This window comes from Scyliorhinus canicula, chromosome 11, assembly GCF_902713615.1.
Source record: "Scyliorhinus canicula chromosome 11, sScyCan1.1, whole genome shotgun sequence".
Taxonomy (NCBI): domain Eukaryota; kingdom Metazoa; phylum Chordata; class Chondrichthyes; order Carcharhiniformes; family Scyliorhinidae; genus Scyliorhinus; species Scyliorhinus canicula.
In genome coordinates this window covers 45,885,462-45,912,997 of record NC_052156.1, presented here as the reverse complement: position 1 = coordinate 45,912,997, position 27,536 = coordinate 45,885,462, and the positions used below count along the sequence as shown (strand labels likewise).

Here is a 27,536-nt window from a genome sequence, read left to right as displayed (position 1 = left end):
TTCATCGGGTGAATCATTTGCTTTCGTAGCGCAGCTTCTTCATCAGGTGAATCACCTGATGAAAGAGCTGTGCTCCAAATGCTAGTGACTCTAAACAAACCTGTTGGACTTTAACCTGGTGTTGTAAGACTTCTTATAATGCTTATTGAATTAGAATAAGGGAATGAAAAATGTTGCATGTGACACTGGGAAGATTAAGTGAATCTTTGTTGGAAGTTTAATGGATTTCTTGCTGAACATCTGTTTAAAAATGGTGGAAGCCAAAAATAGCTGGTTATAGGACCATATTTGCCAGAACTTTAGGGCAGTACGGTAGCATTGTGGATAGCACAATCACTTCACAGCTCCAGGGTCCCAGGTTTGATTCCGGCTTGGGTCACTGTCTGTGCGGAGTCTGCACATCCTCCCCGTGTGTGCGTGGGTTTCCTCCGGGTACTCCGGTTTCCTCCCACAGTCCAAAGATGTGCAGGTTAGGTGGATTGGCCATGCTAAATTGCCCTTAGTGTCCAAAATTGCCCTTAGTGTTGGGTGGGGTTACTGGGTTATGGGGATAGGGTGGAGGTGTTGACCTTGGGTAGGATGCTCTTTCCAAGAGCCGGTGCAGACTCGATGGGCCGAATGGCCTCCTTCTGCACTATAAATTCTATGTTAAATGGCCTACACTATGGCTTTCGTTTTGAATGGAAATTGGAGGAAAAGGGAAGGCCTCATTGGTGGCCCCTCCCTTCAAACACACTTGGGGAGCATCAAATCCATCCTGTGATTGCAGAAAATTCCAGATTTCCTCACTGATGTACTGAGGGATTGTCACAATTGTAACAATGGCAGTTTTAGTACATTAATTTTCTATTTGTATTTGCTGTGCTCGTAGACCACCACATAATAACAATACAATAATCTTTATTGTCACAAGTAGGCTTGCATTAACACAGCAATGAAGTTACTGTGAAAAGCCCCTAGTCGCCACATTCCAGAGCCTGTTCAGGTACATAGAACCCATCCCTTTAAGAAACAACTTGGTGGGGCTGGATGTGGAGCAGACGCCCAGGTTGTGGGGATCAGGGGGTGGACTTGGTGATGGTAGGTTTATTCAGAATGGATTGCAGCGTTTTCACAATTGTGAAGAATTGTTTTGATTTAGGAGCAGTTTACTTGATGGACATTTTAAATAATGCAATAATCCTAAAGAGTATTTGCACTTCTGATTTACATTTTTTCTCCAACTATTATTCTCTTTCTTTGTAGAATACCTGGATTTATTTGAAACATATAATGGCTACTCTCAGATTTGGACAACATATCATCAAGTCCTCTGTGGTTTTTCTGCAAACGGAACTATCTTTTGCATTAGTGAATAGGAAACCAGTGGTCCCCGGACGTATCCTTTTAAAGCAGAGCTTTAATTTCTTGCTCTTCACAGTAACGGGTCGTTCACAATCGCTCAGTTGATGGTGAATCTAAAGCAGGTAAGTGATTATCTTAAATAGCTAAATTGTACAGACAAAACAGCCTTATTCATCAGTCAGTGAAATGTTATATGTCCATGCAACCTTTTGAACTTATTGCCCAGCAGCATCTTCAGTTGATAGGTCAAAGCACAAATGCCTTGAAAGGAAAAGATTATATGAATTTAAACTGAATACTATATTAAATCTTCGAAGTTCAAGAAATAAAATAATGATTACTTTCTGCTTTTGATCAAACTATCTGAATGGGATTAACAAGATGTGCAAGTCTTTTTCAAGACGATCTCATGAAATGTTTCATTTACTCAATTTATTCACAATTTTTAGGTGTTCTGATATTCCTCTCTATGTTAGTGCTACTTTTTTGGATGATTATTATCAAACCCACAATCGTCGTTTGTCTACAGTAACATCTTACTTCCGTTGGTTTGCTATGAACAATATCTAATCTTTAGTTTTCAAATAATTGTTGATCTTAGTGATTTGTAGCCACTGGCTCTCAATTGTTATGATCGCTTTTTTTCTATTTATAATTCATGCTGCCACTCCACAAAGCAAAACAGATTTAATCACAATTTGCTGTAGCAAACTGGTCAGGCATGTGAGGTATCTGTTAAAAGAAAGTCACGCTGTTGACCTTAATTCATGTCTCTGCACTCTTAAATCGTTCCTTTATCTACATCTATACTTTGTAACAAAAGCCCTCTCATCACATATGACAGTGTTGGTGCAGTTTGATGCACAATCTTATCTTGCTTGCTTAATGGTAGGTAATCATTTTGGCTATCCATGAGAGTTCAACAGTTGCCAGAACATGAGTAAGATGGAACAGAGCTGGAAGATATGGGGACCAGTGTTATCCAAAAGTTAAATACATAGTTTCTGAGGTAGAAGAGTTAATTACTCTGTTTGAAAATGATGCTATTCTGGTGCAGAGTTAACATTTGTACCTTGTCAAGAAATTGGCAAATAATACTTTGAAGATGTTTGAAACGTGGAACGTAGCAGTTAAAGCTTAATGGATTCTAGTACCTTAAGAAGACTTGAGAAAACTTAACATTATGAATATGCTCACCTCCTGTGATGCAGCTTCAGATGAGGATCTGCTGTTTTGTACTGTCAGAAACATTCTACTGTGAAACATTATTTTTTGGCACAATTATGCAGAGGAGGTAACCATTTGGCTGTATGAATATGTTTCTTTGTGCTTTAATGTCAAAAAAATTAATAGTAATTTGAATATTATCACAGACAGTTGCAGAATTACTCTTCTATCATGTCGCCGTAAATTGCCAAGAAATGTACAGCAGACTTCAGACTTTTCTATTACTATAAATGTACATCATGATAGAGCAAAATTCCAGTGACAAATGGCACAGGCCTGTCCACTTTGTTGTTTTTATTTATTTATTTATTTTAAAAAATAAATTTAGAGTACCTAATTCATTTTTACCAATTAAGGGGCAATTTAGCATGGCTAATCCACCTAGCCTTCACATCTTTGGGTTGTGGGGGTCAAACCCACGCAGACACAGGGAGAATGTGCAAATCCACACCGTCAGTGATCCAGAGCTGGGATCGAAACTGCGACCTCGGCGCCGTGAGGCTGCAGGGCTTAACCCACTGCGCCACTGTGCTGCCCTCTGTCCACATTGTTTGACTTCAACGGAAGGGTTCTGGCTTCCAGTCGTTTGTTAACATGTGAATCCCCACTCAATTTCGACCTTCAACATGCCTTAGATTAGTAACTTAACAGTGTGATATATTATGATAATCTTTATTGTCACAAGTAGGCTTACATTAAGACTGCAATGATGTTACTGTGAAAAGCCCCGAGTCGCCACATTCCGGCGCCGGTTCAGGTACACCGAGGCAGAATTCAGAATGTCCAATTCACCTAACAGCACGTCTTTCGGGACTTGTGGGAGAAAACCGGAGCACCGGGAGAAAACCCACTCAGACACGGGGGGAACGTGTCCGCACAGACAGTGGCCCAAGTTGGGAATCGAACTGGCTTGGGCAGCAATTAGAGCTCAATGCTCCAGGACCATTTTGTTTGGACAGGTTCAGCATAAAAGCCTAAAAGGATTTGATATGGTTGATAGAATCAAACAAATTACCTCAGGTGGGAGAGTCCCAAGCAAAGCTGCATGAGCTTAAAATTAGAGTGAGTTCAATCAGGAGTAGTACCAAAAACCGTTTCTACGACACAAATTAGTCATGAATAAAAACCAATTTGTGGTGTTGGACATTATCACAATGAATCATATAGAAAGTTGCACATTTTATTTTTGAAGTTGCTTGCGATCTTGAATGATTTTGAACAGATTTCAGAACCTGTTTCGAGAAATCTTGTGTGTATTGGTAACTTTTCCATGCATGAAGAACACATATTTATTTTGCAGATAAGAAATAGTTATTTGCATTTCAACCAACTGTGTTTTAATGTTATCTAAGATCAGTATCTTTGTTTTGTAATATATGTAATGGTTTGTTTCCCTCTTACTCTCTTGCCCCTGTGACTGTGGTGTAACAAGAGAGGAATCATCATTTTGTCTGAATAATAGTATTGGAAATACACAGCATGACCAACAGTATCTGAAATGTTGTCATTCCCAGTGAAAGCATGTCCAGACAAATATGCATGCAAATATATGAATTAGGAGCAGGAGAAGGCCACTTGGATCCTTGAGCCTGTGCCGCCATTAAATCTGATCTGATTATTACCTCAATTCCACATTCCGCCTACCTTTATAACCTTTAACTCCCTTGTCAATCAAGAATCTATCTGCCCCTGCCTTAAACATACTCATTGACCCTGCGTCCACTGCTCTGGGGAAGAGAGTTTCAAAGATTCACGACCCTCTCAGAGAAAAATCTTCTTTTCATCTCTGTCTTAAATGGAAGACCCCTTCTTTTTAAACTATGTTCTCTAGTTCTAGTCTCTCCCACAAGGGGAACCATCCTTTCAACATCCACCTTATCAAATCCCCTCAGGATGTTATATGTTTCGATAAGATCATCTCTCGATCTTCTAAACTCCACTGGATCCATGCTTATCTTGTCCAACACCCCTCATCCCAATTCATAACTCCGAACATAGACCGTGTTCCTGGGGAAGCTTTTGGAATTGTCATTTATATTTTAAGCTGGACAGTCACGGGGTGGATAAAACAGCTGCCAAGGGGTCAGGTGACCGTTGCTTATTAAATAGAGGTTATTATGTTTCTGGAAAGTTCTAATTGAACCATTCTGGTTGGGGGGACTTTCCCCTGGAGCGGACATGCCAAGGTGAAGGTTATCTATGGAATTCACACTTGCCATTAGTTTGCTCAAAACATAGAATCAATGGATTCCTGGGACAGAATATTATACTGCCCCCCCTCCCAGGTGAACACCCCCGGTGGGTTTGTAAGTGAGGGGGGAGCATGAAATTGCAGGGACAGGACTCCCTTTTGGTTCCTGTCTACTCCAACCTTGCAGCGATTTTATGTTGGGCGGGTAAGGTCTAAGATAGGAAGCCCACCTAGCTCCAAATTGTGGCCAATTAATGGTCCCTTTAATGTCCATTAGGTATGCTTCCTGTGACCCTCAATCTTTAGGCTGGTTGGTGGATTGAAGCTCCGTGGAAAGAAATTCAAAAATAAAGTTAGACCTCGGGCAGGTAGGCGGCGGGCGCCTTTATCAGAAGCCCTGTTCCGACTGGAGGAGAACTCTCCCACAGGCCTGGTGACCTCTTGACCTCACACTCTACCCTGGCCGATTCCCCCCCCCTCCCCCCCCCCGAGAACCTACCCCCTGACCACCCCCCAGACTTTCCCAACCTTTCCTACCTTGGGCTCGCTTACACTTATCCAGGTCTCAGTATCCTGCGACTTGGTCTCAGGCAGATCCATGCAGTCGCTTCCCATCCCCCACCCTAATTTGATGGCAGCCAAGCCCCCACCATCCGAAAAAGGTATGCCCTATATTCTGCCTCCCTCCAAGTTTTCAATTTTACAAAGACAACTGACGAGACCAGTTTTCTGCAGAGGGTGAAAGACCACAGTATATCTCCTATTGTGTAGTGATGGATTTGGGCTTCCACACCATTCTGGTTAAGTGACATCAGTATTGGCCACATGATCAAAGCTGGCATGAGATAACGAGTTTATCTAGATACCCAGGAAGAAATTGAGTAGCAGGCAGAAGCTGCAAAAGTCTGTATCATCTTAACTTTTTACGAACTGTGAGGCTGTAAAGTCTTTCTGAGCCTCCCAGCCTGATTCCAAACTCCAAAGTCCATCTGCATAGAAATGTGACTAATACAAAAACCACAAATGCCTCACTTTGCAAACTGCTGAAAATTAATATCTTTGAGGGAACCCTGTAGCAATTCAGATTTCTGGCTTCAGCTACTTGAAACCATCTGAATGACAATAAGAACGTAGAAAGGATCTATTTGCTACATGGTGCCCATAGTGCCTGAGTCCCTTACAACAAGGTAAAGACGTGAACTGTTGTCTGTTCTTCTTTGGTTTACCACTGATAAAAGTGTACTCATTTCTTTAATTGCAACTTTCCTGAGCGTATGATGTGTGACTGATGTAGTCTTTAGACTCGGGGTAAGTGTGTAAATAAATAATCATCTTTATTTTTAAATTCATGGAAATCTGCTGCTGTTTACATAACTTGACCATACGCGAAAGGGAGTTTGGAACCACGTATATCTGCCTCTCCAAAACAGCCCCACTGATTGGGCATGGTCATTGTGTGTTTTGTTTACCTCCCTCGCCGCCCGCACTCCACTCTATCACGTCTGTAACAAATCGAATTCAGAATTCCTGAAACATTTACATCTGACACATAAAGCCATAATTGTACCTTTCAGCTGTTGGTCATTTCCAGCAATTTCAGTTTCTGATACTAATTTTTCTGTTCACTTTACTGCACAAATTCAGACCATCCTTAAATTCTGGCACGATCCAGCATTGTTTGATTTTGTGACTGAGTTGATGTGAAGGCACATTTTGAATCATTGTTCCAAAGTGGCTGGGGCTGACTCTCTCGTTTATCGCAAATAATGCTGCCATTTTCCTGCACTGAAGTGCAAATTTACAAAGCTGAGGTGGCAGCTGCTCACAACCATTTCTTTGGCTGCTTCAGAGATTATGCTTTTTACAAAGTCGGTATACATTCAACATTGAAAGCAGGAGTCTTCTGTTCAAAGAAGGTTTCACTGCCAGGAGAAATTTCAGCTTTTCTACCCATTAATATTTTTAACAGGCCAAAGTAAATATTTTTTGTTTATGGTGATTGTAGGTCTGTGCAATTCTCACTGGATTTTGCTGGCACACAAATTTTGTTAACTTCAGAGCACAAATCAGTTTATTTAAATCTCGGTCATGAAACCACATTATGATCTGAACCTACTTGAAAGTGTAAACCAATTGGTGGGTGTTTGAATTCTGTATCTGATGTATTTCGAAAACCTTTTTGAAAACAATCCCTGCCAGAAAATGAACCCTTTTATTAACCAAAATCGCCACCCCCTTGACCGACTGTCAAACCCTGAGTGAAAAACCTGTCTCGTCCAAGCCTTCTGCAACCTGATCTGGTCCCGCACCCGAAGATGATCTCATGCAGGAAAACTACATTGGCGTCCAAACCTTTCAAATGGGAAAAAAACCCTGCCCGCCTCACTGCTCCCCACGCCCCCTCTGTCCCAGGTGATCAACCTTGTTGGGGGGTCTTTCAGCCCCCCCCCCCCCCCCCCCCCCCCCCCCGAGTTAGCCATCAGCACTGTGATTCGATATTCCTACCCAAATTACAACTTCCCGGATCCCAATCCCATCAAAGATGGCCACCCACCCCACCCCAAGGTGAGATCAAGAAAAATCCTTGGACACCCCTCCCCCTTTCCCCAAAGAGGCTCACAGACTGCCTGGTGCCCCAACTCTTGCTCCCCACCCCCTCGCACACACAAACAAACAGCTGCGCAAATTGTAATGCACCCAAACAAGCCCAACAGACTGCAGCCTCTCCCCACTCCCATTTGCTAGCCTCCCCTCTCCTCATGGCTAGCGATGTGACCCCCAACCAAAGTGTCGTCCAGTATCCCCTCAAAAATAATAACCACCCAATCCCTTCCCCACCAACATGTCCAAACCCCACCATCATTAACAAACCCCATAACTTTATTAAACTGCTCCCCCCGCCCCTCCAAACAAGATTAAAAACACACAACCCACAAAGGCATATATACAGAACACAAACGTTCTCTTTATGTATAAAGTCCCAAACAGTCACAGTGGCCCCAACTTCTTGTCCTTGATGAAGGCTTCTGCTTGCTCCGGCGTTTCGAAAAAATTATCTTTTGAATCCATGGTGACCCACAACCTCGCTGTGCACACCATTCCAAATCGCCCTTACTGTAGAAAACGGTCTTCGCCCTGTTGAAGGCCTCCCGCCTCTTTGACCAGCTCAGTCCCAATGTCCGGATATATCTGCACCGTGTGCCCACCCCAGTCGATATTCTGGATCCTCTTCGCCCATTCTAAGACCCGCTCCTGCCGTTGGTAGTTATGAAAACTGATAATCATTGTCTGCAGCAACTTATTCAGCCTTGGGCTTTTGCCTGAACACCCTGTGAGCTCTGTTCAACTCCGAAGGGAAGAACACCTCATACCCACTCACCAACTGAGAAATCATTACCAAAAAGTACTGGGTCAGCTTCAAGCCCTCCAATCCCTCTGGAGTCCCACCAACTTGATGTTTAACTGCCTTGACTTGCTCTCCAGATCCTCCACTTTCAACCTCAGGTCTTTGTTGCTATCCGCCACCATCAGCACTCGGCCTCCAATGAAGCAAGCCAATCCTTGTGCTGCATCAGGGCCTCTTCCTCTCGCTCTGTGCCTGAACCACATTTGGGGCGTTTACCAACTGCTACCGAATCGGGCCCAAAACCACCTACAAGGGCCTTAAAGGATTTTTTAAAGTCCCTGCCATGCCGCTCAACCTGCCGATCTATTTATCTGCACAGTTTCTCCAGCTCCTGCCCCATCACTACAGTGTACATGTCTAAAGTGATAGGCGTGGTAGCCATCTTTCCTCCTTCACCTTCCTTTGACAGGCTGCCCTCCTGAGCTTTCTTCAAGTTGGGCTTCTTTGACAATGTTTTCAACATGTCCCCATTGAGGAACAGTTCTCTAACCCCACAACAAGCGTGTGGTCATCAAAATCCCCCGTAAATATGGGTAAAAGGCATCAAAAACAAAGACCAGCTAGGAACCACTTTTTGTGTGTCATGCTCTGACATGACATTACCGGAAATCCTGATACTATGAGTTCTGTATCTTCCTCTAACTTGCTCATGGCCCTCGCTGTTGAAGCCATTTCTCTCAAACAGCTCCACAGTTTTTTTCTAACAACAGGCCAAAGGTTTGCAGCATGCAGGACGATCACTTCTTGAACTTTGCAGTGCTAATTATGTACCAATTCTGTCAACAATGTAAATAGCAGTGGTTTAACACCGAATTATTTCACCCATGGAAATTGCTTCCAGCAGTTCATTCTTTCTTCCAACATGGTATACCTACCAGGCAGTGACATCATGGTATTGTCAATGGACTAGTAATCCAGAGATCCAGTTAATGTTCTGGGAGCCCGGTAGCAGAGTGGTTAGCATAGTTGCTTCACAGCTCCAGGGTCTTAGGTTTGATTCCCGGCTTGGGTTACTGTCTGTGTGGATCTGCACATTCTCCCCATGTCTGCGTGAGTTTCCTTCGGGTGCTCCAGTTTCCTCCCACAGTCCAAAGATGTGCAGGTTAGGTGGATTGGCCATGTTAAATTGCCCACAGTGTCCAAAAAGATGAAGTGGGGTTTCTGGGTTATGGGTGTGGACTTAAGTGGGGTGCTAATTCCAAGGGCTGGTGCAGACTCGATGGGCTGAATGGCTTGCTTCTGCACTGTAAATTCTATGATCTGGATTCAAATCCCACCATGGCACATGGTGAAATTTGAATTTTAGAAAAATCTCGAATGGTGGCCATTGTTGATTGTCGCAAAGACCCATTTGGTTCACTAATGTCCTTTCGGGAAGGAAATCTGCCATCCTTACCTCATCTGGCCTACATGTGACTCCAGATTCACAGCAATGTGATTGACTCTTAAATGCCCTCTGAAATGGCCCTTGGACAATTCGGGGTGGGAAATAAATGTTGGTCCAGCCACATCCCATGAATACATTTTTTAAAAATTCTTCGAATGATGTAATTGCTAAATTCTTATCAAGATGGTCAAAAAGCTCAAGTATATTTATTCTCGGTAAACAGAATTCAAAATTAATAATGATACGTTGATTGATAGCCATTTCAGAGATAATGAAGGATCGTTATCATAAATGTGTCAAGATTGTTTACAAATTTGGCATTGAAACAAACAACAGCATCTTCTAAACAGTCCTGTTCCCAATTATGTGCATCAGTCCAATTTTGTTGGTCGTGCATTTGTTTGGACCAAATCTTGCTTGTCGCAGGCAAAACTCAGTATTCCAATGGCATTACTTTTTTCACTGTAAAACTAGATGGTCTCCGATGACATTACATGGTATGAAATAAAACAAATCGTATTCTTCAGGTGAAGTGGAATTGGAGATTAGGACCAGGATATACAGAAATAATTCAGATTCCATTTTAGTGTCATACGCTCTCATTTTTATGGAATATATTTTATAATATTTGATTGAAATGGAAAATGTGCTTGAATTTGGGAAGCAAATTAGTTGATTGGAGCTCAGGAGCCTCTTTGTGACAAAGATATCATTGAAATGGTGTCTTTCTTAAAAGATGAATCTGGTAAATAAGAAAAGAATGGGACAAAAACTCTTGCCCAAGCAAGCAAATATCACAGGCATCTTCTCTCTTTCAGCTGACCTGTTATTATTTTTTCCTAAAGATGACTTTAGTAAAGTCATCTCTATGGAACAAAAATAAATAAATTGCAATTTTAAAAAGTTTCAAAACTGCACTTTTTCATTTCAAATGATTTTTGTATTTTACTGTGTTGTTCCACAAAGATACAACCATCACTCTCAGATTGCAGATAAAAACAGTTGTGACGCTCTAATATGTTAATTGTTCAGTTCAAATATTCCTTTAGGTATAAATGTCCATTTCTCCTGCTACTTGCTAAAGGCTTTATTTGGTCATGGTGTATAATTTTCAGCTTGTGGACATGTTGAGGAACAATATGAAGGAATTTGTTGAAATAACCATAGATCAGTACAATGGCAGAGCACTGTGTGCCCAATCAAACACCTTTGAACCACACAAGAGACATGGTAAGTTTATACAAACAAGCAAAGTGTTTCCTTATCACAATTCTTTGCTCACATTACACATCATTTCACTTTCATTTCCTTTACTATCTGGATCTAACAATAAGCTCTAGTTAGTTGGATTTACTGACAACAGAATTCTGCACATTCTTGAATACATTATGCAAACTAGAAGAACTAATGTGTCTAGTAACAAATGTATTGCCTTAATTAACAGTCACAAAGGGCAGCACGGTGGCACAGTGGTTAGCATTGCTGCCTACGGCGCTGAGGACTTGGGTTCGAATCCCGGCCCTGGGTCACTGTCCGTGTGGAGTTTGCACATTCTCCCCGTGTCTGCGTGGGTTTCACCCCCACAACCCAACGATCTGCAGGATAGGTAGATTGGCCACTCTAAATTGCCCCTTAATTGGAAAAAATAATTGGGTACTCTAAATTTATTTTTAAAAAATTAACAGTCACAAAAGAGCAGCGATTGGACTTACTCCATTATTTACTGCAGTAGAGGCTCTTTCATTTCTCAGCCACTGGTTGCTTCCATGTAAGATCTTTGCTGATATGAAGATATTTTTAAAAGTGCAATATCTTTATTTATTTATTTTTTTAATATAAATTTAGATTACCCAATTATTTTTTCCAATTAAGGGGCAATTTAGCGTGGCCAATCCACCTACTCTGCACATTTTTGGGTTGTGGGGGCGAAACCCACGCAGACACGGGGAGAATGTGCAAACTCCACACGGACAGTGACCCAGAGCCAGGATCGAACCTGGGACCTCAGCGCCGTGAGGCAGTTGTGCTAACCACTAGGCCACCGTGCTGCCCTCTAAAGTGCAATATCATTTAAAATAAATGCTGCAATGTCTCACTTCACAAGTCTGCCCTGCTATTTGATGAAATCATGACTTTTTTAAAATAGATTTTAGAGTACCCAATTATTTTTTTCAAATTAAGGGGCAATGTAGTGTGGCTAATCCACCTACCCTGCACATCTTTGGGTTGTGGGGGGCGAAATCCACGCAAACACGGGAGAATATGCAAACTCCACACGGACAGTGACCCAGAGCCAGGATCCAATCCAGGTCCTCAGCGCCATGGCATGCAGTGCCAACCACTGTGCCAACATGCTGCCCCTGATGAAATCATGACTGATTACTTACCTCAACTTTACATTGCTGCACTATCTCTATACCTTAATTATTTTAGTCCCAAAGAGTCAAGCGATCTCTGTTGATATACTGAACAACTCTCAGATTCAGAATTCCAAAGCACACACCATTTGCGTCATCTGCTCGTTCTGATTTCTCCTCATTTCTGTCCTAAATGGCCGACCCTGATTCTAAAACTGTTACCCTTGTTCTGGACTCCCCATTCAGGGAAAACATCCTCCCAGTATCATCCTGTCAAGCCGCTAAAGAATTTTATGTTTCAATCCGATTCCAATGATTAGTCTAGTGAACATTTATTGCACTCCCTCTAATGCAGGTACAGTGTTCCTTGAGTAAGGAGACCAAAAATGTACACAGTACCACAGGTATGGGCCGGGATTCTCTGAGCCCGCGCCCGGGCCAGAGAATCAGCGGGGATGCGAGAATCCTGTCATGCCTCTCCAACGGCGGGCCGCCGATTCTCTGGTGACCAGGGAATCGGCGCCAATCGCGCCCGCGCGGTCACCTCGGTGCCGGTCGGGGGCCGTTGAAAGTGGCCCCCGCGGTGATTCTCTGCGATTGACGGCCCGAGTGCCCGCTGAGTCCTGCCGCGTGGTTTACATACAATCCCACCCGGCGGGACCTCAGCGTTCTGGCTGCGGGAGCCGTCCTGGGGGGATCCAACCCCGGGGAGAGCCTCCACAGTGGCCAGGCCCGCAATTGCGGGCCTGGCCACTCATTGGCGAGCGCTCTCTTTCCAGGGTGAGGCCTATGTTCCTCCGCCATGTTGTGCAGGGGCCGTCGTGGAAACGGCAACCACGCGCATGCGCCAGCATGGAGACGGCCATTGCGCGCCTGCGCGGACCTGTAGCAGCCGTACAGGGCCGGCTTTCGGTGCCGGAGCAGTGCACAGCACTCCGCTGCCTTTCTCGCTCCCGAAGAACAAGAGAATTACTGGGCCTGGAGGCCCGTTGACGCCGGCGTCGCTCATGCAGGTTTTGGCGCCGGCTTCAACACTTGGCAGAATCCCGGCCATGGTTTCACAAGCACCCTATATAATTGTAATAAGGCTTCTTTACGTTCCAGTCCAAGTCCTTTGTAAGAAATTTTTCACTTTCAATCTATGAAGAGTATTAAAGCTGGAGCTGTACTGATGCCTTTGAGAAACACACTGGCAACAGTTATTTCATGTCTTACAAGGTGATTCTAGCTGTACAGAAATACAAACTTGCAAATGCAAAAACCCACTTTCTACATTAATAAAATACCTTTACCAAAAATGAAATGTATCATTGAACAAAGCAAGCTTGGCAAGTAAAAGGTTGAAAAGTTAGACTTTGAAAAGGAAATACTGAGAAGTAATTAAGTGCTGAACTGGGATGGATATAAAGAGTACATATCAGAAGATTCTTACAGCCAGGTGGAAGGGGTGAACTTGCACTACTCGATTTAACCTCCTCGGTTGGCCATAACAAAGGTTTGAGTTTCTTTTTCAGGGGGATATGGCTTGTAAAAATCACAATGGTTCATAACTTCCTCGGAATGGCAATCAGCTGTGGATTTCCACTCTGTGGTGATTTACCTTTGCTGGAATCCCTGATTTCAGCACACTTGAAACTAAATAAGTACAGCAGGTCAGATGCTTGTCAGATCATCACACAGTCAGGGAAAGGCCAAGGACTTTCTCCTGCAGCTGTTCTGTCTCCCTGACCTTGGCTGGCTTATCTGAGACTACTGGTAATGCTGTAATTTTTTATTCCACCAAGCCATTGCTGAGGAGCAGGTGAATCCTATCTATAGGCAAACTGGGGAGCACTCCCATGGTCATGAGTCCTGACACATGGTTGGACCCCAGGTGTACTCAGTATATGGAGATGGGCATGTAACTGTCTTCAATACCATTTACCAACATCTTGGCACTTACTGCACTCTCTGGTGGAAAGGTCATGCCTTTTCCCAGCAGTTGAGTTTGGCTGCCCCCAATATCCTTCAGTATCAATATGCTTATGCACCTCATTCTGGTGAAATGTGGCCTCCCTTTCTTCCAATACAAAATCCTTGTAACTCTCAGCGATGTTTTAAAGCCCATCCATCCCCACAGTCTTCAAGGAATTGCTGACGCAATCAGAGCCTTTGTTTGGTCTGGTCTTCTCTTTGTCTGACTCTCACTTTCTTTACGGGATTTATGTACCCCAACAAATTGCACAGGCTTTTCCCATAACCTCCAGCAATTAGCATGGGAGGTATCCTGCCTGGTGGCAGTTACAATACTCTGGCTTCTTGGACTCACTCTGCTTCATAGCACCAGGCTTTCGAGCCTGCGGAGGCCCCTCTTGTGTTTCCATTTGTTCCTTCTTTCCCATGGGTGCTTAGTTTCCTATCACTCTCTAACTTTCTATGCTTCTCAATGGTTGGGGTTGACTAGGGAAAGGTTTCCTTTGCAATGAGGGCTTTGGGACAAGCGCAGAATGAGCTGACAGGGTTTCTGCATACCCGGCCCCTGTGATTCTCTCTTTCTCTATGAAGGCTCTTATTGGGAAGGGAATAGAGTTTTTCAATCCTCAAGGAGAATTATTTCAAAGGTTTTCATGGTGGCTTCAATTTAAAGGTCCTGTACCCAGCAGTCAAAAGCGAGTTGCTTAATCTGTTCAAATTCCAGGCACATCCAGTCAGGTAGTTTCTTTACGTTTCAGAATTTCTGACCGTATGCCTTCAGCACTAATTGGTATACATTTAAGATAGCCCTTTTTTCTGTCTCATAGCTTGTTGCACATTCCTCAGGCAAGAGGGAGAAAACCTCCTGAACTTCTTCTATTAGCTTACTCTGAAACAATATGGTCCAGTGTAGGGCTGACCGCTTTAACCGCTGTGCTAACTTTTGAAAGAGATAAAGAAGGTGTCGACCTCTTCTTCATCACATTTAGGGACTAAATGGACAAACTTGAATATCTCAGCCCTCCAGTCTCGGGTCTAGGGTTGGATCCCTTATCTCCCTTATCAGGGGCGTATTCAATGGGCTCAGTGGGGTTCTTTGTTCTCAACTCAAGCTGTTTTAATTTAAACTCCCTTTCCTTTTTCTCATTCCCTTTCCTGGAGTTCTCTATCCTTTCTCTCTCTTTCCCAGTCCTGCCTCTCTCTCTTTCCCATTCCTACCTCTCTCTCTCTCTCTCTCTCTCTCTCTCTCTCTTTTTCCTTTTCTTCAAATTCGAGTTTCAATTTCTGCAAATTCAATCTTAATTTCTCTGCTGCTAATTTATGTTTCAGTGTCTTCAACTTACACATCTAGATGTTTCGCCCCCCATTTTATAATGTTGTCTGTTTTTCTGTATTCCGGGCGGAATTCCACCTCTAAGCGCCTTCCTACACCTTTTAATTCGTCCAAGGACAGTGCTCTTAATTTCTTGCCAGCTGTCTCATCCTGTTCAATGAAAGCATTGACATCGACTGCGGATATTTCAGCACTTCAGTATTACAGACCCAAGAAAACCTTTTGTAGTTTTTAAATTGCTTTTGAAGGAACAATTTACTTTCCTCATCCAATTCTTTTGTCAGTCTGCGATACAATTCCCTCCATGAACCCCCAATTTTGTAACAACTATTCAACTGCCTCAGTTGGTCACAACAGGGGTTCAAGCTTATTTTTCACAATACATTTCAAATCAGAATGTGTTTAAGTTGTGAGCAGTGAGGAGCCAATCTAACAAGGTTTTCTTGAGGCAAGGCAAGAGCAAATTTATTAACCGCTAAACTTGGGGAAAATAACAAAAATGTGATTCCTAGCATTCGGCTGTCATGTAGTGATTCAGGCCCACAAACACAAGCATAGGTATCAGAAATATGGGGAGTCATGATCCAATGAAAAAAGGTAAAAAAACCCAATAAAGTGTCCTTCCATTGTCCTTCAGGTGTAGATTTTAAGCACTGCAACCGATTTAGTTTGGCTGGTTTCTTGATTGTTGTTAAGTATAAGATATGCTATGACATCTCGCCTTCTCAAACTGGTGACACTCTTATTCTGAGAGAGAGGGTGGTGGTGGAGAAAAAGCAGCCTTTAGTTTGTTTCCTCTGCTGAAGACTTTTTTTGACACCGTCTGTGTCTCTTGCAATGTCTCACAAGTGGCTGGGCAGTCTTGCTTTGAAATGTTTCACCCATTATGTATTTCTTTTTTTTAAATTTAGAGTACCCAATTATTTTTTCCAATTAAGGGGCAATTTAGAGTGGCCAATCTACCTACCCACGCAAACACGGGGAGAATGTGCAAACTCCACACGGACAGTGACCCGGGGCCGGGATTCGAACCCGGGTCCTCAGCGCCGTAGGCAGCAATGCTAACCACTGTGCCACCATGCTGCCCCCATTATATATTTCTAAGAGGTTTTGGGTGTGTATGTCTGTAGCAGCTATTGTTTCAAGATCCAGTACTTTGCATTTTTAATGTCTCTTACGAGTTTCGATGGATGCTTAGATGATAGGAAATATCTCTGTCTTCATACTCCCTTGAGGTTGGTTTGCTTGTTACTAACTTTCATCATGAACTGTGGCGTTGCATTTTAGCAATATGCTCTTTTTCAGTTCAAATTGCAAAATTTCGATCAGTTGAAAGTTGAAAAATCGTATTTTCAAAAACCATGGGGCATTGGAACAGGAGTTGGCCATTCAACCCATTGAGCTTACTTCACCATTCAATTGGATCCTCACTGATCATCTACCTCGATGCCACTTTTCTATGCTATCTCCATATTCTTTGATGTTATTAGTGTCCAGAAATCTATCAATTTCTGATTTGAACCTGTTCAATGATTGAGTTCCACAGCCCTCTGCATAAAGAATTCCAAAAGGTTCACCACCCTCTGAATGAAGAGATTCCTCCTCATCTCAGTCTTAAATGGCCTATCTATTTTCAATGTCCAGGGTTTTAGATTCATCAGCTGGGGAAATATCTTACCTTGTAGGAATTTTGGAAGTCCCAATGCATTCATCACCATTCTTTGAATCTCACGGAAGTACAAACCTCATCCTCCCAATCTCTCCTCATTAAACAATCCCACCATCCCAAGGATTAATCTGGTGCACCTCTGTTGTACTCTCTCAATGGCAAGTGTTTCCCTCCTTAGATAAGGGGAGCAAAACCGTAAAACTGTACACAATACTCAACAAGGCTCTATACAACTGTAGAAGAGATCTTTATTCCTGTACTTGAATGCCCTTGTGATGACAGTCAACAGCCCGTTTTGTCTACTTAATTGCATGCTGCACTTGCATGCTAATCTTTAGCGGCTCATGATCAAGAATACCCATGTCCCTTTGGATCCCCGCCTCTTACCATTTAAGAAATAGTCCACCTTTCTGTTTTTCCCACGAAAGTGAATAACGTCACACTTATTCACATTATATGCCACCTGCTAGGTTCTTGCCTATTCACCTAGCCTATCCAAGTCCTCTTCTTACAACCTCCTCACCACAAACTTTCTCACTCAGTTTGGTGTCACCAACAAATTTGGAAATATTACAGTTGGTCCCCATACCCAAATAATTTATATAGACTGTGAGAAACTGTGGGCCTAGCACTGGATCTTGTGGTACCCCACTAGTAACAGCCTGTCATCCTGAGAATGATCTGTTATCCCTGCACTCTGCTCTCTGATTGATTAACCAATTCTCAGTCCATACTTGTACATTTCCCCCAATTCCATGAACTCTAATTTTGTTTACGAATTTTGAAAGATAACCGCCAATACAACCATTATCACTCGAGCAAACCTCCTTCAACACTCTGGGATGAAGATCATCAGAGATCATCTTCAGCGGGATTTATTAGACTTCAGTCGAGTTAACCTTTCAAGTACTACCTCATCACTGATACTAATTTATTTTAGTTCCTCAGATTCGCAAGTCCCTTGGTCAGCCAGTATATCTGGGAGATTTTCAGTATCTTTTCTGTGATGACAGAAGCAAAGTAACTGTTTAGTTTCTCTAACACTTCCATATTCTCCACTAAATACTCCTTTCTCCACCTGCAATAGGCGCACAATTGTCCTAACTTATCGTTTCCTAATCATTGTTGCTTTGCATTCACATTCTCTTTTTCCTTTCTTAATCAGTTTCTTGGTCCTCCTTTGCTGGGTTCTAAATTGCTCCCAATCCTCAAGTGGCGCATGGTTAGCACTGCTGCCTCACGGCACTGAGGACCTGGGTTCGATCCTGGCTCTGAATCACTGTCCATGTGGAATTTGCACATTCTCCCCATGTCTGCGTGGGTTTCGCCCCACACCTCAAAGATGTGCAGGGTAGGTGGATTGGCCACGCCAAATTGCCCCCTAATTGGGGAAAAAAAATTGAGTACTTTTTCCGGCATCCTTTTTCGCCATTTTCTTTGATCCAACCCAATCTCCAACTTCTTTCATAACTGATTTATCTTTCCCTTTGGCTGTTTGTGCCTCAAAAGAATGTATATCTGTTGTAGACCATGTAGTATCGCTTTAAGTACCAGCCATTGTCTGTCTACCGTCAAATCTTTTTGTGTATTTCCCAATTCACCATGGCCACTTGACCCTCATACCTTGATAATTTTCTTTTTTCAGATTTAAGACCCTAGTTTCAGAATGAACGAGATCACATTCAAACTTAATACAAAGTTCTGTCACGTTATGTTCACTGTTTCCCAAAGGCTCCTTTACAGCAAGGTTATTAGTCTGTTCTCATTACACAACACTATCCAAAATAGCCTGATCTCCAGCTGTCCTGATCCCTAGTTGGCTCTTCAACGTACTGCTCCAGAAACCCATTTCGTATACACTCCAGGAATTCCTCCGCCAGAGCATTGGTGCTGATGTGGTTAGCTGAGTCTATGCTCAAACTGAAGTTGCCTGTTATACAAATGTTATACACCGAGGCAGCACGGTAGCATGGTGGTTAGCATAAATGCTTCACAGCTCCAGGGACCCAGGTTCGATTCCCGGCTGGGTCACTGTCTGTGTGGAGTCTGCACGTCCTCCCCGTGTGTGCGTGGGTTTCCTCCGGATGCTCCGGTTTCCTCCCACAGTCCAAAGATGTGCAGGTTAGGTGGATTGGGCATGCTAAATTGCCCGTAGTGTCCTAAATAAGTAAGGTTAAGGGGGGGTTGTTGGGTTACGGGTATAGGGTGGATACGTGGGTTTGAGTAGGGTGATCATTGCTCGGCACAACATCGAGGGCCGAAGGGCCTGTTCTGTGCTGTAATGTTCTATGTTCTATAACTTTTTTTACCCACGTTTTATGCATCTCTAATATCCTAATTTCTGTGCCTAACATTAGTACTACTGTTTTGTAGCTTATAAACAACTCCCACCAATGTTTGCTGTCCCTTGCTGTTTCTTAGCGCCACCAAGCTATTTCTACATCTTGTTCCTTCAATCTAAGATCCTCTCTGACAGATGTACTGATCTTTCCCTTGATAAGAGTACTTTCCCACCTCCTCCTTGCTTTTGCCTCACCCCAGAAATACCAAATTTTCTTTGATATTCTGTCACAATCTTAGAATCATAGAATACCTACTGTGCAGAAGGAGACCGTTTGGCTCATCGAGTTTTCACCCTAGCCAATCCCACCCTATTCCAATTAACCTTTGGACACTAAGGGGCAATTTAGCATGGCCAATCCACCTAACCTGTATATCTTTGGACTATTGGAGGAAACTGGAGCATCTGGAGGAAACCCCCACAGACACGAGGAGAATATATAAGCTACACACAGTCACCTCACCCACGGTCGGAATCCAACCCAGGTCGCTGTGCTAAATACTGCACCACTGGGCTGCTATCCTGGAGCCATGTCTCCATTATGACAATTAAATCATATGTATTTATCTGATTTTGTGCATTCAATTCATCAAGTTTTTTTGTGAATTCTATGTGTATTTAGACCGAGTGCCTTTAGTTCTGTGTTTTTAACACAATTCTCTCTACTGATCCTATTTGTTGCTTGTTAATGCTGTGCCTTCCATTTTTACTTTCTACTATTCCACATCCTTTTACCAGTTTTGCTTCCCTCAAATCTAAGCTCCCCCTCAGCTGCCGGTGCCCCTGTCAATCTAGTTTAAACTCTCTCCAACAGCATACGTGAATCTCCCTGAAAGGATATTAGTCTTAGTCCTGCTGAGATGTAATTCATCCTCTTGCACAGGTCCACCTGCCCTAGAACCGGTCCCCACACCTCAGAAATCTGATCCCGTCCCTCCTGCACCATTTTTCGAACCACATCTTCAATTGCTTAATTCTCCTACTTCTGTGTAATCCCCATATTACTGCTTCAGGAGTCCTGCTTTTTCAGTCTCCTTCCTGGTTATCACCCTCTCCCATAAGAATGTCCTGCAGCTGCTCTTTGACATCCTTGAGCCTGGCACCAGGGATGGCAACATCCATCTTGGAATCATATCTATTGTCAGAAATGTCCTTCTGTTCCTCTCACTAATCAACTCCCTATCACTGCTCCTCTTCCCCTATTCTTTCTCCCTCCTGTACAGCTGAGCTACTTGTAGTGCCATGAACTTGGTTCTGACTGCACTACTCCAAGGAACCAACACCCTCACCTGTAACCAAAGGGGAAAACCAATTAGTGAGCGGGACCTCAGGGGAAGCCTGCACTACCTCCCTAGTTCTCTTGGACTGCCTGACAGTCACCCATTCCCTTTCTGCCTCCATGCTCCTAATCTGCGGTGTGACCACCTCTCTAAATGTGCTATCCACATAGCTCTCATGCAGTGACTCCAAGCGGTTCTAGAGTTCCGGAACCCAGAGATTAAGTTTCTTCAGCTGGTAACACTTCCTACACATGTGCTTGTTTAGGACACTGTTAGCATTCACAACTTCCCACATACTACATGACACACTTTCCATGTGACCAAGCTGCAGTGCCATGGCTTAACTTTAATTCCCTTACGTTAACTTTATTTTACTTCGCTTTATTTATAATTTTACTTGAGCGTAACTTAACAAACCTTATAAAGATTGATAAACATTACTAATATTGATAAATCAGACGAATACTTAACGAGCTTTATGAGTTGAAATAAATCTGACTTAAAGCACCTCTTTCTTCTGTACACCAAATTCCATGTGAACTTAATATGCGAATCAATCAGTGCCTGTATCAATTAGGCAAAGCCTACTGTCTTCATGTGAATCCCTTACTACTGTGCAGTTTGAAAAGCCTCAATCTTTCACCGACCCTCTGATGAGTCTCTGTTATTTAACTTCCTCCTACAGTGATTAACACAAACGGAAACAATTACTTTCATCTGATTGACAGATAACTGCCAGTACCAGGCAGTTCCCTGTCTCACAAGGCAGTCTAACTTGCAGGAAGTTTGACAATTCTAACAACTATTAGTTGTGTTTATATAGCACCTTAAACATTATAAAACATCCCAGTGCACATCACCGAGGCATCGGAAAACAAAATATGGCACCGAGCAATATTTGGAAGGGTTAGGGTAAATTATTAACTTGTTTGGTCAAAGTGGTAGGTTTTAAGGAGTGTCTTTAACAAGGAAACTGAGATAGAGAGGTGAGAGATTTAAAGAGGAAATTCCAAAACATGACTATAACTAATTGTACAAGACTGGCATGAAGATTCTTTGGAAATAAGAGGAAAGAGATCCTCTTTCCTTTCTATGGTCATGTGAGCCCTGAAATATTAGCAGAAGCAATGGAATGAGATGATTGACAGGTCAGTACTAACTGCATAGTTCCTAAACTCTGGCTGCAAGAAGTTTAATAGCTTACCATGATTGCCAAAGTAAGACTCTGCTTCACATGTATTTTCCTTTGTTCAAACTTGCAACACCAAATTTTGTAACTCTTATCTTTTGCAATCTTTCCCCCTACTACTTTTTGATTAGTGATGGAAATGTTTGTCTTCTGAATGCTTAATTACTTCAGATAGCTTGAAAAAGAACCAGAGCTTATTAGAGTTGCAACTTTATTTGCTTCAGCATTGCATGTTACCCGTATTGTTTAGCTACAATATCGTGACAATGTCACAAGATTAATTAAAATTTTGGCTTCACAAAATCTTGATAAAATACTTCACTTCCTTCAGAAAATTTACCAATTGTTTGTCCAGTACATGTGGAAAGAATTCCAATTGTTTGTCCAGTACATGTGGAAAGAATTCCAATTGTTTGTCCAGTACATGTGGAAAGAATTTTTTTTTAATCAGCTGGCTGTCAAATAAAAACTAGAGTAATTAATTATTCCACTTGAATTTGAACAGTGATTTAAACTGCAGATTAATAATTTATTAAACTAGCACATTCAGCAACATGGCATTGATTGGACTGGCACCTTCTTGTACTTGCAATTCATGTTCATTTTTCATTTCATGCTATACTTTAAGTTTTGCTTCTGTTACTAAATTATTCATTCATTTATAATACATTTCAAAATCTAGGTATCAGGATGGACTGCAGGTTATTATTAATATTGGCATTCGTGATCTTAGCCGTGCCATTAATATAAGATACAATTTGCATATCAATACTGAAGAAAGAAAAGTTGGAGAAACATTCAGTCCAGGTATCTTTTAATCTGTGCAATCTTAAATTATTGCTTTTATCTTGAGCAAAAATAATTTGGATGTAATCCAATGCAAAAACAGCAGATAAACTCAACAGTTAGTTAGGTTTGCGAATTACTTCCATTTATAGTAAAACCAAAAGATGCAAGAATATTCCAGAAGGCTGCCTCCCATTTCTTGGCCCCTTTACTTGATGCAAGATAACAGTATAATTCAGATCTGTTGACGACTTCCTGTGGTTGACTTCAGAACTGTTTTCCTTGCAAAGGACACTCACACATTCTTATGGCGTTTTAACATTGAAATGATCCCTTTTAAATTGTCGTGCTGATGGATGAATGGGACTTGAACAGGTTAGGACACAGGTTGCAACGTTTTTGATAAGGAAACTTTGTTCTGAAGTTGAGCCTTTTATTGCAACTCTTGGATACGAACATGGGAGCAGAAGTCGACCATTTTCCTCTTGAGTTTTTTCTGTCATTCGATGAGATCATGGCTGATCTGTGACCCAACTCCATTGGCACGTTTTATGGGCCCGCACCGACAGGTTTGCAGGCAGGGTCCTATAACATTCCCTGGGTGGCCATTCTGCCACCATCCTATCTACCCCCCAACCTGCTCGTAATTTGGAGGTGGGAGAGGCAGTGAGGCTACATCAGCCTGCCAACCCTCACCCCAATTGAGGCCTTTATTGGTCAATCAATGGCCAATTAAGGTCTGTTGCAGAACCCAGATGCAATTTTAAGGTTTGCGGGAGGGGGTTGAATGTGGGTGCTGGGGGACTGAGGCCTGTCAGGTTATCTTGCTCTGGCCTGAAGTGAGAAAGGAGCCTGCTTCAATTACTGATCCCCTTTCAAATCTTCAGAAGAATTGCTGCATGATCCTGAAATTACTTCCATCCTGGGCTTTGATTGGTGTGTAGTTTTATCAATCACCACCGCCCCTGGTATTGCTGCTGAGACTACAGAGCTGCCTGGCAATCAGTTTGGCTGGTAGCTTTTTGAGACGGGGCTTCCTTCTGAGTAAGGGGTGAAAACCCAACTACAGCCAATTAATGCTTCTCGCAACATTAAATGGCGGCAATGCACTCCTGATCAATGCAGACCCTGTCATTGGAACGATTCTGCTCCATGTACCCTCCTTTGCCTCACATCCCTTAATTCGAGGGAATACAACCTTAGTTTATATAATCTCTCCTTGTAATAAATTCATAAGATATAGGAGCAGAATTAGGCCATTTGGCCCATCCAGCCTGATCCACCATTCGATCATGGCTGAAATATTCCTCATCTGTTACCTACAATGCTACAGACCAAGAGCTAGATTGTGAAATCAGCCAGAACATCTCCTCCCTAGAACACATGAACTAGGAGCAGGAGTAGGCAATTTAGCATCCCAGCCTAAACACCTTCACGTGATCATGGCTGATCACATCATGGCCTCAACTCCACTATCCTGCCCGTTCTCCATAACCCTTCAACTCATTACCAATTAGAAATCTGTCCAGCTCCTCGTTAAATTTACTTACTGTTCCTGCATCCGCTTCACTTTGGGATATTGAATTCCACAGATTCACAATCCTTTGGGAGAAGTAGTTTCTCCTCAGATCTCTTATACATTTGCTACCTCTTAATCTAAGATTATGACCTCTCATTTTAGAATGCCCCATAAGAGGAAGCATCTGCTCCACGTCTACTTTGTCCATACCTTTTAGCATCTTGTATACTTCAATTTAATCTCCCCTCATTCTTCTAAACTGTATAGATCTAAACTGTTCAATCTCCCCTCATACGACAAACCCCCCATCAATCTAGTGAACCTCCTCTGAACTGCCTGTAATGCCACTAGATCTTTCCTCAAATGAGGGGACCAAAACTGTACAGAATACTCCAGGTGCCATCTCACCAATGCCTTCTATCGTTATAATGTGACCTTTAAGTCCATTCTAATAAATATACACTTCACTCCCTCCAAACCCAATGTATTCTTCCTCTGTTGTGGTGCTGAGAAATGAAAAAGGGTACTCCAGGTGTAGTCTAACTAGAACATTATCCAGGCAGAGCATGACTTTACCCCCTTTTATGCTAGTCCTCTAGATATAAAGACCAGAATTCGATAGGTCTTTTGATTATTTTCTATATCTATCCATCTCATTTTGATGATCTATGTACATGGACCCAAAAGTCTCTTTGCACCTCCATTACTTCTAGTTTTTCATCAATTAGAAAATACTCTGATCTATTATGTCCAAAGTGGATGACTGCACACTTGGCTAAATTTAAAATCCATTTTGTCCAATCACTTAATTTATTAATAACTTCATAATTAATGCTGCCATCTCCTCTATTCACAACGCCATCTATCTGTTTGTTAGCAGCAACTTTGGATATGTACCTTGATCTAAGTTAATAAATAGATGGCTCCACAACCCCTAATTCTATTCATGTTTCCATAAAATTATGTCATGAAAAGTAATAGTTTACATGTATTTAATGTGACTTATTATGCTAAACTGCATTTTACAATGTACATTAAACTTTGTTTACCAAATCAATCAGGTAAATTTGAATACCAGCAAGAAAAACATTTATGTATATGTTTTCAATAGCTTGAATTATAATCTTGTGATGTCGCATAATCAAATCATTCCTTTTCAATTGTCTACCAGTGAGAAGTTGAGTGCATAATCTACGTAATGTGAACAGTTTACGTAATCCATGAAATAGTGAAGTGAGTAGTGGTTCAGGATTTTAAAGTAAAATTAGTATTATTCCCAAGAGGATTTACCTGATCCTTCATTACTAATAAAGAGGGCAGCACGGTAGCATTGTGGATAGCACAATCGCTTCACAGCTCCAGGGTCCCAGGTTCGATTCCGGCTTGGGTCACTGTCTGTGCGGAGTCTGCACATCCTCCCTGTGTGTGCGTGGGTTTCCTCCGGGTGCTCCGGTTTCCTCCCACAGTCCAAAGATGTGCAAGTTAGGTTGATTGGACATGATAAATTGCCCTTAGTGTTGAGTGGGGTTACTGGGTTATGGGGATAGGGTAGAGGTGTTAACCTTGGGTGCGGTGCTCTTTCCGGGAGCCGGTGCAGACTTGATGGGCCAAATGGCCTCCTTCTGCACTGTAAATTCTATGTAAAAAAATTCTATGTAATAGTCTGGAAGGTTTAAATGTATCTCCCAGATTTAACAATTCTTAAATTTTTCATTTGAAAGAATCCTAGCCTTGGAAATTACTTTGCCAAAATCATCCTGGAATCTTATCATGTTATACTTTTCTCCCTTCATACTCATCCAGTTGCACAGAGAGCACTTCTTTTCACAGAGCACTGAGAAAAATACTTATTTATATTGAGCAGAATAGGATTAAATATTTGAAATATTGAATGGTGGCTGATAAAGCAACATAACTGAATAAAAATGTTTTAATTCCCATTGCTCATTTTGCAATATAAAGCTCTCTGCAGTTTGTTTTCACTCTCACATTACATGCTGTTTTTTTGGTACAAGGCAATAATGACTTGTCCCATTTTCTCTGGAGGATCTCGAGCTTATTACATTAGGGAAGCTTTAATGGAGTTGAGTTTAACTTTAATCCTGCCAGGTAGTTGCGGCAATATTTTATTTGTGACATGACTGTATTGAATGTTGTAGTCAAAGAGAACTCAAATTGTTCCTGGTGGTTTTGTACAGCAACCAAATCCATGTGCTAAAATAATTCTGTCTAATAAATACAACATCTAATCAAAAAGTGATATTAGTGTGTCCAATTAATATGCTGCAAAAGTGAACTTGTTAGTACTGTGAGGTAAAGTCACACAGGGATGCTAATTGTGCATGGCAGCAAAACTATTTCCAGAAATTCCATTTCAGCACTTGTGTAAAACTGTAGATTAGGTATTTAATTGTTGGCATTTGTCTGGAACTTAAAAATATCATGAAAATATTATAACGCACAAGGGAACTGTACATACTCAGGGTTTTTGTTTTATTGTGTGTGACAGAAATGTTAACAGCATATTACTAAACATATGAATGTTTGACGTTGCTGCTTCATATCTCCACCCTTTGCGATATTAGTCACAACATATGTTCTTGCAGGGTTTAATTAGCCGCATGACAAAATGCATCTGGGGCGAGCTTATGTAGGATTCAAAAATGACTGATTGATTGAATAACAAATCTCAAAACTAATACATTTTAAAACTTGACTGTGTTAGAAAAGAGCACTGCTGTAATGCAAGTCTTAGAAATAAAATCAGGAATCACAGGAGGCTGATTTATTTTACAGTTTCCTCATCACAGGCTAACCACCAATGCCATTAGCCCTTGGCAGACAGCCTTGGGAGACTTACTTTTATAGCATCTATTCTGGCAAAACAAAGGCTGTATTGGAGACTATAAAAATAGCAATTAACAGGCATAACTCTCTTAAATCAACAGAATTTTGATCGGAAGACAATAAGACACATGGGTCTATTTTAACTTTTGGGTGCTTGACCATTGGGTGCGTCAGCATTCTGGTCATTCTTGGGACCAAGAGGCCAGAACCATTTTCAGGCCTGGGCATCATTTAACTAGAACTGTGAGTTTGAAGTGCCAAAGGGACATCCCGATGCAGCATGTCAGATTTTGATTGGCCCAATTAAGGGCAGTATAAGATGTGCCGGAGGCATGCTAAGTTGTGATTGTCAATGGGGCAGTGTAAGGGCAGGGCAGCCACATCAAGATAATTTTTGTGGGGTCACGCAGTAATAGTTTTGAAGCTTAGCTTTTTAAGACCTGTTTAATTCTGTAACCAGTGAAATTACTGTGTGTATGGTCCTTGCTTCAACCATTTCGAGCAAGCAATGTCAATTAGCGTATCAACAGGTGTTTTGGCTGCCCAGCTGTGATCAGTAGCAGGCTGATCATCGACATTAACAAGCTGATACAATCTGAAGTTGTTACTGCTCTGAGACAGTGATTTTAGCAAATTAAAATCTAGCCCGCAGAAACCAGAGAAGGAACCTGTTATAGTACAGCTATCATTCATTTTTGTGCAGCCTT

At 42.1% G+C, this 27,536-nt stretch overlaps 1 protein-coding gene across 3 annotated transcripts in view; it reads left to right on the top strand.

The window, feature by feature from the left end:
- Positions 1 to 27,536, top strand: part of fhit (fragile histidine triad diadenosine triphosphatase) — a 1,624,435-nt gene that overhangs the window by 505,591 nt on the left and 1,091,308 nt on the right. For all 3 annotated transcript variants that reach the window (XM_038810527.1, XM_038810530.1, XM_038810528.1), the window contains one exon: positions 1,246 to 1,378. In XM_038810527.1, coding sequence (XP_038666455.1) covers positions 1,246 to 1,378 — 133 coding nt within the window. The remainder of the gene's footprint in view (positions 1 to 1,245; positions 1,379 to 27,536) is intronic.